The following is a 12,975-nucleotide window of genomic DNA, read 5'->3' on the forward strand; positions in this document are numbered from 1 at the left end:
TTTGTTTACAACACCCTGCTTCCCAAAATCTACTTTTCCAATCCTGCCATTTACCTGGAAAAAACAAGAGAAGCTACCATGCATCCATGCACACCATTAGTGTGATCTACACTTTGGTCCGAAGATTCTGAAAGTTAGTAAGCCAAGAATCACCACCTATGTGCTCGCATCTAGATTAGAACCACTGTATCCATCCACATATGGATTAATACTCTAAGAAAAGCCTATCTTCTTCCCAATGTAATACTTTTAGGAGCAGCATTTTGCTTTGGGGTTCTTGACCAATGTGGCCAGGGTTAGGGAAGAGCTATACCTCAATGGCAGAGCACGTATTTCGGCTCCCATTGGTCCCAGGTTCCATCTCTGGAATCCTCAGGTACAGCTGAGAGACTCTTGTCTGAAACTCTGGAAAGCCACTGCCAATAAGCATAGACAATACTGATAAAGATAGATCAATGGTTTGACTCAGTAGAATAAGTCAGCTTCCTATGGTTTTATCAAACCAAGGAACAATGTAGTGATTGCCCGCACACTCTCCCTGTTTCCCTCTTCCTGTGCACCATATGGTCAGAGCTGTTTACCATAATTTGCTGTCCTCCTGTCATTTGCAGGTTATGGCAAGTGGCTTTCCATCATAGATCCTTCTCGCTATCAGACTGCTTTAAATGGAGATTTATTTTCTTTAACAATATTGATATACCCCTTGATTGTAAGGAAACCTCCGAGCAGTTTAAAGAATATAAAATAAAACATTAAAATTATTGATAAAAGCAGATATATTAAAACCTTTCAGCTTGTAACTTCTAAATGTCTGGATGGCCTAAAATAAAGATGTTTTAAAGCAGGTGCTGAAAAGAGCATAGTGAAGGACCCTACCAAAGATGCCAGATGGAAATGGGGGGGCCTTCTACATTCAAAGCATGTGTTCTAGCACTGAGCTGGTCATTCATCCAAAAGGTGCAACGTCAGTGCACTAATGCTTATTTAAAACTAGCACAACAAGAGATTCTGATAAAACATATTATTACTAGCTTGGAACTTGGCCTGCTTCTCTGTCTTATCTCTGATTCAAAGTAATGTGCTGTTAGCAAAGGCATACTGGCATATCCTAACTGGAATTCTGTCATCTGGGCTCATGCTGGGCTTCTGATTACAGTAACGATGAACCAAGTACAGCAGCTTTCTTCTCCACCCGCCATTTTGGGGATGCAATCTGGCCCAGCATCATTTATCAAAGGAGAGAAGGGGGGCATTAAATATTTATATGAAATATTATTCTCGCTGCTTTGTTTTGCTATTAACTTTTATGGGTCGGCTACCAGGCATTCTACAAATAAATAAAAGATTCAGTATTCTCATATAAACATTATTTTTGGGGAAAGAAATCCAGGCGGGGTGGTATCTTTAAAAGGAAATATTTATCTGAAAGCACTGCACACAGACTCTTTTGCACTTGTTGCAATGGTAAATTCACATCGCCCTAGAGATTAAAAGATAGAGGAGAACAAATACAGGAGTCTCTCTAGTACGCTTCTTAACTGTAAGTGTCGTCTGCAAGATACTTTTCTATTTAATGTTGCTGTCAGAGTCACCCGTGGTCCCAGCTCACAAGAGACCGAAGTCCACTCCAGCTTATGTACAAAAGCTTTTATTGAAGAACATTATTAGCTTTACATCCGAGCTCCGTGACTCTACGTCTGTCACGCTTAGACCGCTGAAGTCCCCTCTGAGTCAGTACCGCCTCTACACCAGTTTAAGAGGCTTGTACTGGTCCACCTCTTTCTCTCTTTCCTTTTCCGCAGGGTCTTTCTGCCCCCCTGTGTTCTCTCCCTTCGGGACTCTCCAGAGGCTGAATCCTCTGCCGCCTCCTCCCCCCTCCTTCGGGCTTTGGGACCAGGCTCCTCCCCAGGACTCTCTTCATTTCCGCGCGCCTCCCATTTTGAACTTGGCGCGCGTACGTTGCTCCTGACCTTCCCTTCGACAGTTACACTGCCCTCGATACTACTTTCCTCCCCTTCCGGCAGGACGTTTTGCCCTGATCTCCTTCCCCTCTCTGCTTCCTGTTCTGCTCCTTCTGACACACTGGTCACTCCTCCCCCCTCACTCCGTTCCAGCGGAGCAGCCGGTCTCGCTCTCCAACTCCCACTGGGGGTTCCCCCTTCGTTTCCCTGCTCCTGACTGCTTCCCCCTCTAGCTCCCCTTGGCTGGACCAGAGGGGCTCCCTTTTGGGAGTCCTCCGATTCACTGGACGGACTCATGGACAATCTTGGGTCATTGTCATCCTCTTCCTCGTCACTCTGGAATCCTTCCCCCTCACTCTCTGTCTCCTCCCTCATCTGCGTCTCTCTCCCTGAACCCCTGACATCCATCCCCCCCTCGAAGCCCCCCCTTCCCTCCTCCCGGCCCTCAGAGGCAGGTCGTGGGAGCCGCAGCTCCTCGGAGGTAGATGCAGGATACAGTTCGTTTGCTTCAATGTCCTCTGCTAGCAGCTCGGTGTATGTGTGTTCGAATGCGGGTTCTTCACCCAAGATGTTCTCGGCTCCCTCTTCCATTGCTACTTCGTCTGGTGCTGCCTGCCAAGGCCCCGTCAGCCATTTCTTGCGCCAGTCGTCCTCTGGTTGCTCGTCCCACCAGTAAGAGGGTTCTGTGTCTACCCCCGAACACGATCCCCTGGGCGGGCTTGATTCTGGCGTTCTCTCCTCGGCGGAAGAAAAGCCCCTGAAAGTACTGTCTGAAAGTGTGGGCGTAAAGAGCCAGTCATCAAAATACTCGGCTGGCATGGGTCTATGCGGGAAAAGTGCATGGAACTCGTCTTTCAGAAGAGGTTCGTCTAAAGCGTAGTCCGGCACCCAAATATTGGCACTGGCCGGGGTACCCTCTCTGGCTAGCAAGTATTCTACTCCCTCTACCCCCCATCTCGAGTCCAGGATCTCAGTGACCTCGTTGAGTGGTTCGGCCCTGGGCCCCCCCTCCCTCTCGGGTGACTGAGTGCGTGCGTGCAGTACTGTTTCAGACTCCTGAAACCTGTGCGGGGTCTTGTAGGGAGTGAGCACCGACCTATGAAAGACCGGATGCACTCTGGAACCTTCGGGGAGGGCCAGTCGAAAAGCTACAGGGTTAATCCTAGCCTCCACCTGGTATGGCCCTAGCTGCCTGTGTCCCAGCTTCTTCTTAGCCAACGACCTGGCTGGCATCGCTTGGGCCGCTAACCATACCCAGTCCCCCACCTGGATGTCCTCTCCCACTCTCCTGTTTTTGTCTGCCTGCACCTTATATGCTTGTTTGGCTAGCTCCAAATGTCTCCGCAGCTCCTCGTGCACCTCTTGCAGTTCTGCTGCGAACTGGTCGGCTTCTTGCGTCACCCCCTCTCCCGGTGTTACGAACCCCGGGAAGGTTCTGGGATGACGACCATTGTTCGCGAAGAACGGCGTCACCCCCGTCGACGCGTGCTTCGTGTTGTTGTAGGCAAACTCCGCCATCGGCAGGTAGTCCACCCACGCCGCCGGGCGCTGATTGGCGTAACATCTCAGGTACTGCTGCATGATCGCGTTGACTCTCTCTGCTTGGCCGTTGGTCTGCGGATGCCTTGCCGACGTTAGGTTGATCTTGACATGCAGGATACCTAGAAGCTTCCGCCAAAAAGTAGAAACAAATTGGCGCCCCCTATCGGACAGGATGGATTGTGGCAGCCCATGCACCTTGAACACGTGATCGATGAAGAGTTTGGCGGTCTGTTCCGCCGTCGCCACCTTCGCGCAAGGAATGAAGTGCGCCATCTTGGTGAACAGGTCCACCACCACCAGCACCGCCGTCTTGCCTCTGGAGCTGGGCAGGTCAGTGACGAAGTCCAGCACCACCCTCTCCCACGGTTGCTGTGGCGTCTCCAGCGGTTCCAGTAACCCCGCTGGCTTCTGGTGCACTGGCTTGGACCTCTGACAAGTGTCACACCTGGCGACGTAATCCGCTATCTCTCCCCGCATCTGGGGCCACCAAAAGTCCCTGGCCACCAGTTCTATTGTCTTCTCCTTGCCGAAGTGTCCTGCACTGGGGGCGTCGTGCAACTGCTGCAGAACCCTCGCGCGGAGCTCTTCGCCCGGTACGTAGAGGGCACCTTTGTGAGTTAACAGCCCGTCGCGTAATTGGAACTCATCTTCTCTCTGCGAACCCCTGCGCAGCGCCTCCATCTTGGATTGTGCAAATCGATCTACTTGCAACGCACGTCGCACCGCGTCCAGGTCGACTGCGATGGTAGCGCACGTCCACGCCTGCGGTGCGAAAATGTGCTTGGCTGCCACTGGCGCTGCTTCCTCGAGATATTGCGGTTTCCTGGAGAGCGCGTCGGCTATAACGTTGGATTCTCCTGGGATGTATTCTATCCTGAAGTCGAAATCCGCGAAGAATTCAGCCCAGCGCATGTGTCTTTGGCTCTGGAGCTTCGCCGTGCGCCAATACTCTAAGTTCTTGTGATCTGTGCAGACCTGCACTGTGTGCTTGGCACCTATGAGGAAGTGTCGCCACGCTTTGAAGGCAGCGTGGATGGCCAACAGCTCTCTGTCCCATATGGTGTAGTTTTGCTCCGCCTTGCTGAGCTTTCGGGAGTAAAAGGCACAGGGTCTCCAATTTCCTTGGGAATCTTCTTGCAGGAGCACGGCTCCCACCGCTCTGTCTGAGGCGTCGGTCTCTACTCGCATGGGTCTGCCCGGATTCACGTGCATCAGCTGCTCCTCGGAAGCGAAGAGGCTTTTAAGCTTCCTAAAAGAGCGCTCCGCCTGTTCCGTCCAAGCGAACTTCTTCTTCTTGGAACTGAGGGTGTCCGTGATTGCTGCTGTCTCCTTTGCAAAACCCCTGATGAATTTGCGGTAGAAATTGGCGAACCCGACAAATCTCTGGACCTCCTTCCGATTGCGTGGGCTCTTCCAGTCTAACACGGCGCGGACCTTGACGCTGTCCATGGCCAGCCCCTTGTCAGACAGCTTGTAGCCGAGGAAATCCACCTCCGTCACATCAAACTGGCATTTCTCCAACTTGGCGTAGAGCCTGTGTTCTCGCAGTCTCTGCAGGACCTCCTTCACGTCTCTTTCATGAGCCTCCTGCGATTCCGAAAAGATCAGGATGTCGTCGAGGAAACACACACACTTCTTGTAGAGGAGCCCCGCCAGCACGTGATGCATAAAGGCTTGGAAGACGTGAGATCCATTTTGGAGACCAAACGGCATAACTCTGTATTCATACGTGCCCAGAGGCGTGAACATGGCCGTCTTCCACTCATCGCCCTCCCGGATACGGATGAGATTATACGCTCCACGCAGATCCAACTTGGTGAAGATCTTCCCCTTCCGCACGGTCGCTAGGAGGTCATCAATCTTGGGCATGGGGAAGGCCTTGGGCTTGGTCATGGAATTTATGGCCCTGAAATCCACAATGAGTCTTTTCTGGGGCGTGTCTTTCTTCTTTACAAAAAACACAGGACTGCCCCCCACTGCTTTGGACTCCCGGATGAATCCACGCTTCAAATTATGCTCTATGAACTCCCTGAGTTCTTGCATCTCGTCCTCAGACATGGAATACAGCTTCGCAGTCGGCAGCTGCGCCCCCGGCAACAGGTCGATCGCGCAATCGTAAGGTCTGTGGGGCGGCAGCCGGTCAGCTTCCTTCTCGCAGAAAACCTCCAGGAAACTCTCGTACTTGCGAGGAACTGCCTGCGCCATGCCAAGTTGCAGCTGCTGCTCCGCCCCTCCCTCCTGGCTGGACTGGATACAATGTTGAGCACAGTACGATAAGCAAAAGGTGATCTGCCATTGGTACTACGCTATCGCAGGACTGTGTCTCTCCAGCCAACTCATGCCTAGTACTATAGGCGTGTCCGACAGGCGGGTGACATTGAAGCTGATGACCTCTCTATGATGTCCAATCCGCATCCCCATGGGAGGCGTCTGTTGCACAACTTGTCCTCCCAGCAATTTCCTGCCATCAACCGTGACTACGTTTAGAGGCGTTGTCGCGGGCAGAAGCGCTATGCGATGCTGCTTGACGAAATGCACCCCCACAAAGTCCGCGTTGCTCCCAGAATCGATCGTGATGGGGACTTCCAGGGTGGTTCCGTTCGGCAACTGGAGTGTTGCAGTGAGCTGCACCGTTGGCTTGGGTGGTAAAGGGTCTGTACGTTGCAAAGGCACTGGGGACTGCTCTACAGATTCGCCTGGCTGAGCCCCAGCAGCTCTGCTTCCAGCCAGGCACTGTCGTTTCCCTGAGGCTGCTCCTCTTGCATAACTTCTGCTACCACTGTTGCTAAGGCTGCAGTGTGCTTCTGGGGCCTCTGGGGGCACTCTTTCGCCATGTGTTGTGCACTGTCACAGATGTAACATTTCCTGTTCCCTCTAGGAGGCTTTGCCTTTACTGCACCGGATGTTGGGACTCTGGCTGTTGCTTGAGCCTTAGCACCACCAATTTCCATCGGTTCCTCCCCCTGCCGCGCCAGAGGCGAGGGATGTGCCTGACTGAAATCTCTGGGGAGAAAAGGAGGCGTCCTTGCCGGTGCACGCGCCTGGCGTCCCTCCTCATTGTGCCAAGGACGTTCTTCGTGCCGTACCCCTATTGCGAGAGCCCTCTGCACGACGTCCTCCAGGGTCTGAGGTCTGTCTCCCCTGGCAAGTTCATCTTTTATGGTGCCGCTGAGACCCTCCCAGAACAAATCTCTCACTGGTTTGCAGTCCTTCTCCCAGCCTAATACAGTCAGTAAGGCGAAAAATCGCGAATGATACTGACGCACAGTGGCTCTGCCTTGCCGCAACCCGTGCATTTCCCTGCGTGCAAGATCAAGATCCACGGTTGACTGGAAACAAGCGTCCATCGCTTTAATAAATTCATCAGAATCGCGGCGGGCAGGGCCGTCTTCGCGCCACAAATTGCGCAACCAAGCTCTTGCCTCCCCATGCAAATGAGACACAATAAACCCCACTTTCTCCTCTTCATCTTTAAAGTCATTACGAAGCAAATGCAGTGCATACAAGACGTCTGCTCTGAAACTTGGGTAGTGCTTTAGGTTCCCATCGAAGTGGGTGACTAGACTGCCCCCCCGCCTTCCAAGTCCAATTCCCTCTGATCTGGACCCTGGGAACCCCTCCTTGCTTGCACGCTCCCACCTTATTTGCAGGTCCTGGCAGCGCTTCTCCGCTTCATCACTCTTCTTCTGAGATGCAATGACTGCAGCGGTGAGTTCTGTAACTGCGTTGCGCAGCGTTGCTAGTTGCTCCTCCGCACTCATGGCTGCTACCGTTCGTGAGCTTTGCAAAAAAAAAAATTTGCGTTCTTTGGGAGGGGACTTGCTGTCAGAGTCACCCGTGGTCCCAGCTCACAAGAGACCAAAGTCCACTCTAGCTTATGTACAAAAGCTTTTATTGAAGAACATTATTAGCTTTACATCCGAGCTCCGTGACTCTACGTCTGTCACGCTTAGACCGCTGAAGTCCCCTCTGAGTCAGTACCGCCTCTACACCAGTTTAAGAGGCTTGTACTGGTCCACCTCTTTCTCTCTTTCCTTTTCCGCAGGGTCTTTCTGCCCCCCTGTGTTCTCTCCCTTCGGGACTCTCCAGAGGCTGAATCCTCTGCCGCCTCCTCCCCCCTCCTTCGGGCTTTGGGACCAGGCTCCTCCCCAGGACTCTCTTCATTTCCGCGCGCCTCCCATTTTGAACTTGGCGCGCGTACGTTGCTCCTGACCTTCCCTTCGACAGTTACACTGCCCTCGATACTACTTTCCTCCCCTTCCGGCAGGACGTTTTGCCCTGATCTCCTTCCCCTCTCTGCTTCCTGTTCTGCTCCTTCTGACACACTGGTCACTCCTCCCCCCTCACTCCGTTCCAGCGGAGCAGCCGGTCTCGCTCTCCAACTCCCACTGGGGGTTCCCCCTTCGTTTCCCTGCTCCTGACTGCTTCCCCCTCTAGCTCCCCTTGGCTGGACCAGAGGGGCTCCCTTTTGGGAGTCCTCCGATTCACTGGACGGACTCATGGACAATCTTGGGTCATTGTCATCCTCTTCCTTGTCACTCTGGAATCCTTCCCCCTCACTCTCTGTCTCCTCCCTCATCTGCGTCTCTCTCCCTGAACCCCTGACAGTTGCCTAAAGTGAAGTCTGGTTGGTAGCTATCTCAGCTTATACAAAGATGCAGAATAGAAATGCTGCAAATGTTTTGGGAATGATAACATCAGAAGTCTGATAATCCCTTCAGTTATAGATTGCTGACAAGGATATTACTAAACTATGTTATTGATCTGACCATCAGCATAATAAGGTTTTCAGTTCTATGATTCCAGCCAACAAGCCAAGAATTCTCTCCCATTTGGTTACATCTATGACAACTTTTTAAAAAGTGAGTAATTGTAATAGAACTAATAGTATGATTGGCTATATTCATTCATTTAAAAAGTTAGTAATACCTATCCAAAAAATGAAGAGGCTTCAATTAGTGACACCATTAAAAGAGATAAAAGTCAACCATCAACACCTTGCCTGGTTTGCACATAACACCAAGTGATGGTTTGTTTGCACATAACACCAAGTGATGGGGTTTTTAAATGTCTCAACACAGCCCAAACAAACTAATTATGATTTGTTTTCTGGAGATGAAATCACATGCTCTGTTGAGATGTTGGCAGGAGCCCAACAATGCCAATCCCTGATGCTAGTCCTTCTTATTGCTAGCCCAAGATTGTTCAGACTTCAGCCTTGTTCGAGCTTCCCTTTTCCCCCTTTTCAAGATGTACCAATCAGAGCCAGGTGCAAAAGATATTAAGAGTCAGAATTAAACACCAGGGGGCCTTTGAGCAAATTCTGAGCCTCACAATTTGTTTTCGGTCCAAGAACTGAACTGAACTCATATTCTTCCTTTCAAACAGAGGTCCACTCCTGCCTAGCTATCTTAATCCCAGAAGCCTAATATAAGTGGGAAAAGACATTTTGCTGTTGCTATTGTTAAGCAACAGCATCTGTCTCCTGAGAAATCTCTATGTGGGACAAGAAGCTACAGTTAGAACTGGATATGGAACATCTGATTGGTTCAAAATTGGGAAAGGAGTATGACAAGATTGTATATTGTCTCCCTGCTTATTTAACTTATATGCAGAATTCATCACGCGAAAGGCTGGACTCGATGAATCCCAAGCAGGAATTAAGATTGCCAGAAGAAACATCAACAACATCAGATATGCAGATGGCAGAAAGTGAGGAGGAATTAAATAACCTTTTAATGAGGGTGAAAGAGGAGAGCGCAAAATATGGTCTGAAGCTCAACATCAAAAAAACATCATCGCCACTGGTCCCATCATCTCCTGGCAAATAGAAGGGGAAGTAATGGAGGCAGTGAGAGATTTTACTTTCTTGGGTTCCATGATCACTGCAGATGGTGACAGCAGTCACAAAATTAAAAGACGCCTGCTTCTTGGGAGAAAGGCAATGACAAACCTAGACAGCATCTTAAAAAGCAGAGACATCATCTTTCCAACAAAGGTCCATATAGTTAAAGCTATTGTTTTCCCAGTAGTGATGTATGGAAGTGAGAGCTGGACCATAAAGAAGGCTGATCGCTGAAGAATTGATGCTTTTGAATTATGGTGCTGGAGGAGACTCTTGAGAGTCCCATGGACTGCAAGAAGATCAAACCTATCCATTCTTAAGGAAATCAGCCCTGGGTGCTCACTGGAAGGACAGATTGTGAAGCTGAGGCTCCAATACTTTGGCCACCTCATGAGAAGAGAAGACTCCCTGGAAAAGACCCTGATGTTGGGAAAGATGGAGGGCACAAGGAGAAGGAGACGACAGAGGACGAGATGGTTGGACAGTGTTCTCAAAGCTACCAACATGAGTTTGACCAAACTGCGGGAGGCAGTGGAAGACAGGAGTGCCTGGCGTGCTCTGGTCCATGGGGTCACGAAGAGTCGGACACGACTAAACAACTAAACAACAAAAATTGTTAAGCAACTGAGCATCAGAAATCTTTACGGAACTACTGGAGATCAGCCACAGAGATCTACCAGTTTACTTTCTGCCCACTCTTATGCTAGACATCTCATTGAAGGGGAAACTTCCATACCCCCAAAGTAGTACAGTTAACAAAAATTTCCAAAAGTCAAAGTCTGCTTTGCATGTAAAGGAGCTGGAACAGAATGTCCTTTACTTTCAAGGTGACAGTGGTGTTAGTACCTGCTGTGAAGACTTCTACCTTTTCAATGGCATTATCCTCTCTCTGTATGTCCTGCAAGAAGGCTCCCACAGTCATCAGCATCGGCTTGACTGTAAACTGGCAGCGTTCCTTTCTCGAGGGTAATGTCAGAGTTATCGCAGGCAATCCATGTTTATAATGTACAGTTACTTCTGGGGGAGAAAAGGGCATTTTAATTGATTTATCACTCAACCTTTTTTTTAAAAAAAAATGATGACAGCAGAGTAACTTACAAGCACATATTGAAAAGCTTGGGGAAAACAAAGACATGACACACCTTACTATATGTTGCCACATATACTCTGCACTGAAGATCTTGAAGAAAGGATGTGATAAAAACCAAACAAATACATACATATTAAATAGAAGGTCCAAAAGTGGAATGGGTAGCTACTAAGTGTATATGATATGATAGAAGGCCTCACCCCAGAATCCTGTATATCTACATTACAGGATATGAAGAACTGAAAGTGGTTGAAGGAAAGGCACTCTCTGCAGTACATGCCATGCAGAGTTTAAAGGAGGAATATGCTACTGAAATCCTGCACCACCCTGCCAGAATTCATGCAGAATTTAGTGCTTTTGCTTGGGGTGCAATGGGCTCCAAAGATACCCGGGATTTAAAGAACCTGTGAGACTTGTTACCTATCAAGTCCCAACACTACTGATCTTTGCCACACCTGCGCCAAGATCTCCAAATGCAGCACCATTCACTATTCCTAGGAGTTCAAAATACAGGAGCATCTCATGACACACGAGGAGGATACTATTATATGATTTGGGGTGGGGTGGGCAAAATACTAAGAAGTCCGAAGCACTGGAGGGATATATGTTGACCTAAAATTTTGAAGACTTTCAACTGTCCAGAATAAAAACAGAGAAATTCTTGGATATGCATGCACCCAGACACTGTGAACGATGTCATCACTTGGTATGAGAACAGTAACTGATAAGAAAGCTTACCATCAGATGGCACTAGTGTGCTATAAAGTGCTCTTCTGTGATGTCTTAGATTTCCAGTTTGTCTCAGGCAAAGCATCTGTAAAGAAGATTGATTAGATGTCAAGAGTTCTGAGCTGAATACATTCAATGTAAGGGCTGCTTCTCATACCTAAGTTTCCTCACGAAGAGCCCACTGGGAGAAAAAGACTAGATATTTATTGAATATCTCCAGTTTAGACCCAAGTCTGTCCAGATTTTAGATAATACATACAATGCACAGGCATAGGTATAGGCATCGATTCAATTATATTGTTGTCAACAACAATACTACAAACTCTAAAGATGAAAAGCTCTTAAATGACTTTTGTCCATGAGGCTGTGAAGACTCATGAAAAGTAATATAAAAGAAGTGGGAACAGTTCCCTGACTGCGATGTGCTAAAATATCAGGCAAAGTTACTACCACTGATAAAATGGCACAGAAAACACACAGTTCTTAAATAGGAATATAAGAGATTTAAATTCAGGAGAAAAATGGTGTTAATAACAAATTCCAAAACATGCAAAAAGCACTGTGCAAGACCCTGTAGTGAAAAATTATATGTGCTTTAAAAAGAAATACCTGAGCCAAACTAAGCTAAAAATTTGAAATAAACTTGCATAAACAAGCTATGAATTTCAGCTCCCAACAGTTGGTTTTTCTTATGAAAAGCAGCTTTGGTGCCAACTCATTTTGAGTGATATACCGTATTTTTCGCCCTATAGGACGCACTTTTTCCCCTCAAAAAATGAAGGGGAAATGTGTGTGCGTCCTATGGGGCGAATGCAGGCTTTCGCTGAAGCCTGGAGAGCGCGCACAGACCCCTCTCGCTCTCCAGGCTTCGCGGACCTCTCCGCAAGCGGGGGGAGCGCTCCCGCCGCTTGTGGAGAGGTGTCTGCATGCCGAAGCCTGCGTGCACTGAGCTCAGCGCGTCCAGGCTTCGTGGACCTCTCCGCAAGCGTTGAGCTCAGCGCGTCCAGGCTCCGCAAGCGGCGGGAGCGCTCCCGCTGCTTGCGGAGAGTTGCCTGCATGCCGAAGCCTGCGCCCGCTGAGATCAGGGCGTCCAGGCTTCGCGGACCTCTCCGCAAGCGGCGGGAGCCAGCCCTGGGCTCCCACGGCTTGCAGAGAGCTGCCTGTTTGGGGGCTGGGGTCGGGGGAAGCTTGGGTGGGCCTCCCCCGCCCCAGCCCCGCGCCTGGGGGGGAAATAATTTTTTTCCCCTTTATTTCCCCCCCAAAAAACTAGGTGCGCCTTATGGGACGGTGCGTCCTATAGGGCGAAAAATACGGTATATAGGCAGGAGAGAGGCAGATGCCTAACATTATCCCCACCAACATTTACTATTCCAAATCTCTGCAAGCTTTTCCTCTCATGGTGTTTCAAACATCAGCAAACAAACTGCACTACAGCAAAATGCTGCGGAACTTGTTGGGACTGCAGAAGTGGAAGGCCAAAAACCATACATGCAATTTTGAAACTGCTCTCTAATCACTACTGGTGAAGATCCCCTATTTCGTGCAATGCACACAAAGACAATTCACAGGTTATCCTCGTAAGAGTTCCATAATGCCACCACACATCTTCAGCTAGCATAGGAGAAGACACTCTTTGACCAACCTGTTAAAAAATGCTAGCCGTTCTGTTCTGCACTCTAACTACACTGGATACAGGTGAATCCTGGGAATCCTGGGTGGGAAAATGGTAGCAGAGAAAAGCAGTAGATGGCTGAGGTCTTCCTGGTATCTGTGAAACTGACAAAGCTTTCTTTGAACATAATCAACTT

At 49.3% G+C, this 12,975-nt stretch overlaps 1 protein-coding gene across 1 annotated transcript in view; it reads right to left on the reverse strand.

Annotated features, from left to right (window-relative positions):
- MCUB (mitochondrial calcium uniporter dominant negative subunit beta) overlaps positions 1–12,975 on the reverse strand; it is a 68,400-nt gene that overhangs the window by 8,819 nt on the left and 46,606 nt on the right. The window contains exons 2-3 of the mRNA XM_081877135.1: positions 11,177–11,252; positions 10,195–10,365 (exon numbers count right to left, since the gene is read on the reverse strand). Of these exons, the coding sequence (XP_081733261.1) occupies positions 10,195–10,365; positions 11,177–11,252 (247 nt within the window). The remainder of the gene's footprint in view (positions 1–10,194; positions 10,366–11,176; positions 11,253–12,975) is intronic.

The sequence above is a fragment of the Podarcis erhardii genome (assembly GCF_964252035.2).
Source record: "Podarcis erhardii genome assembly, chromosome: 9".
NCBI lineage: Eukaryota > Metazoa > Chordata > Lepidosauria > Squamata > Lacertidae > Podarcis > Podarcis erhardii.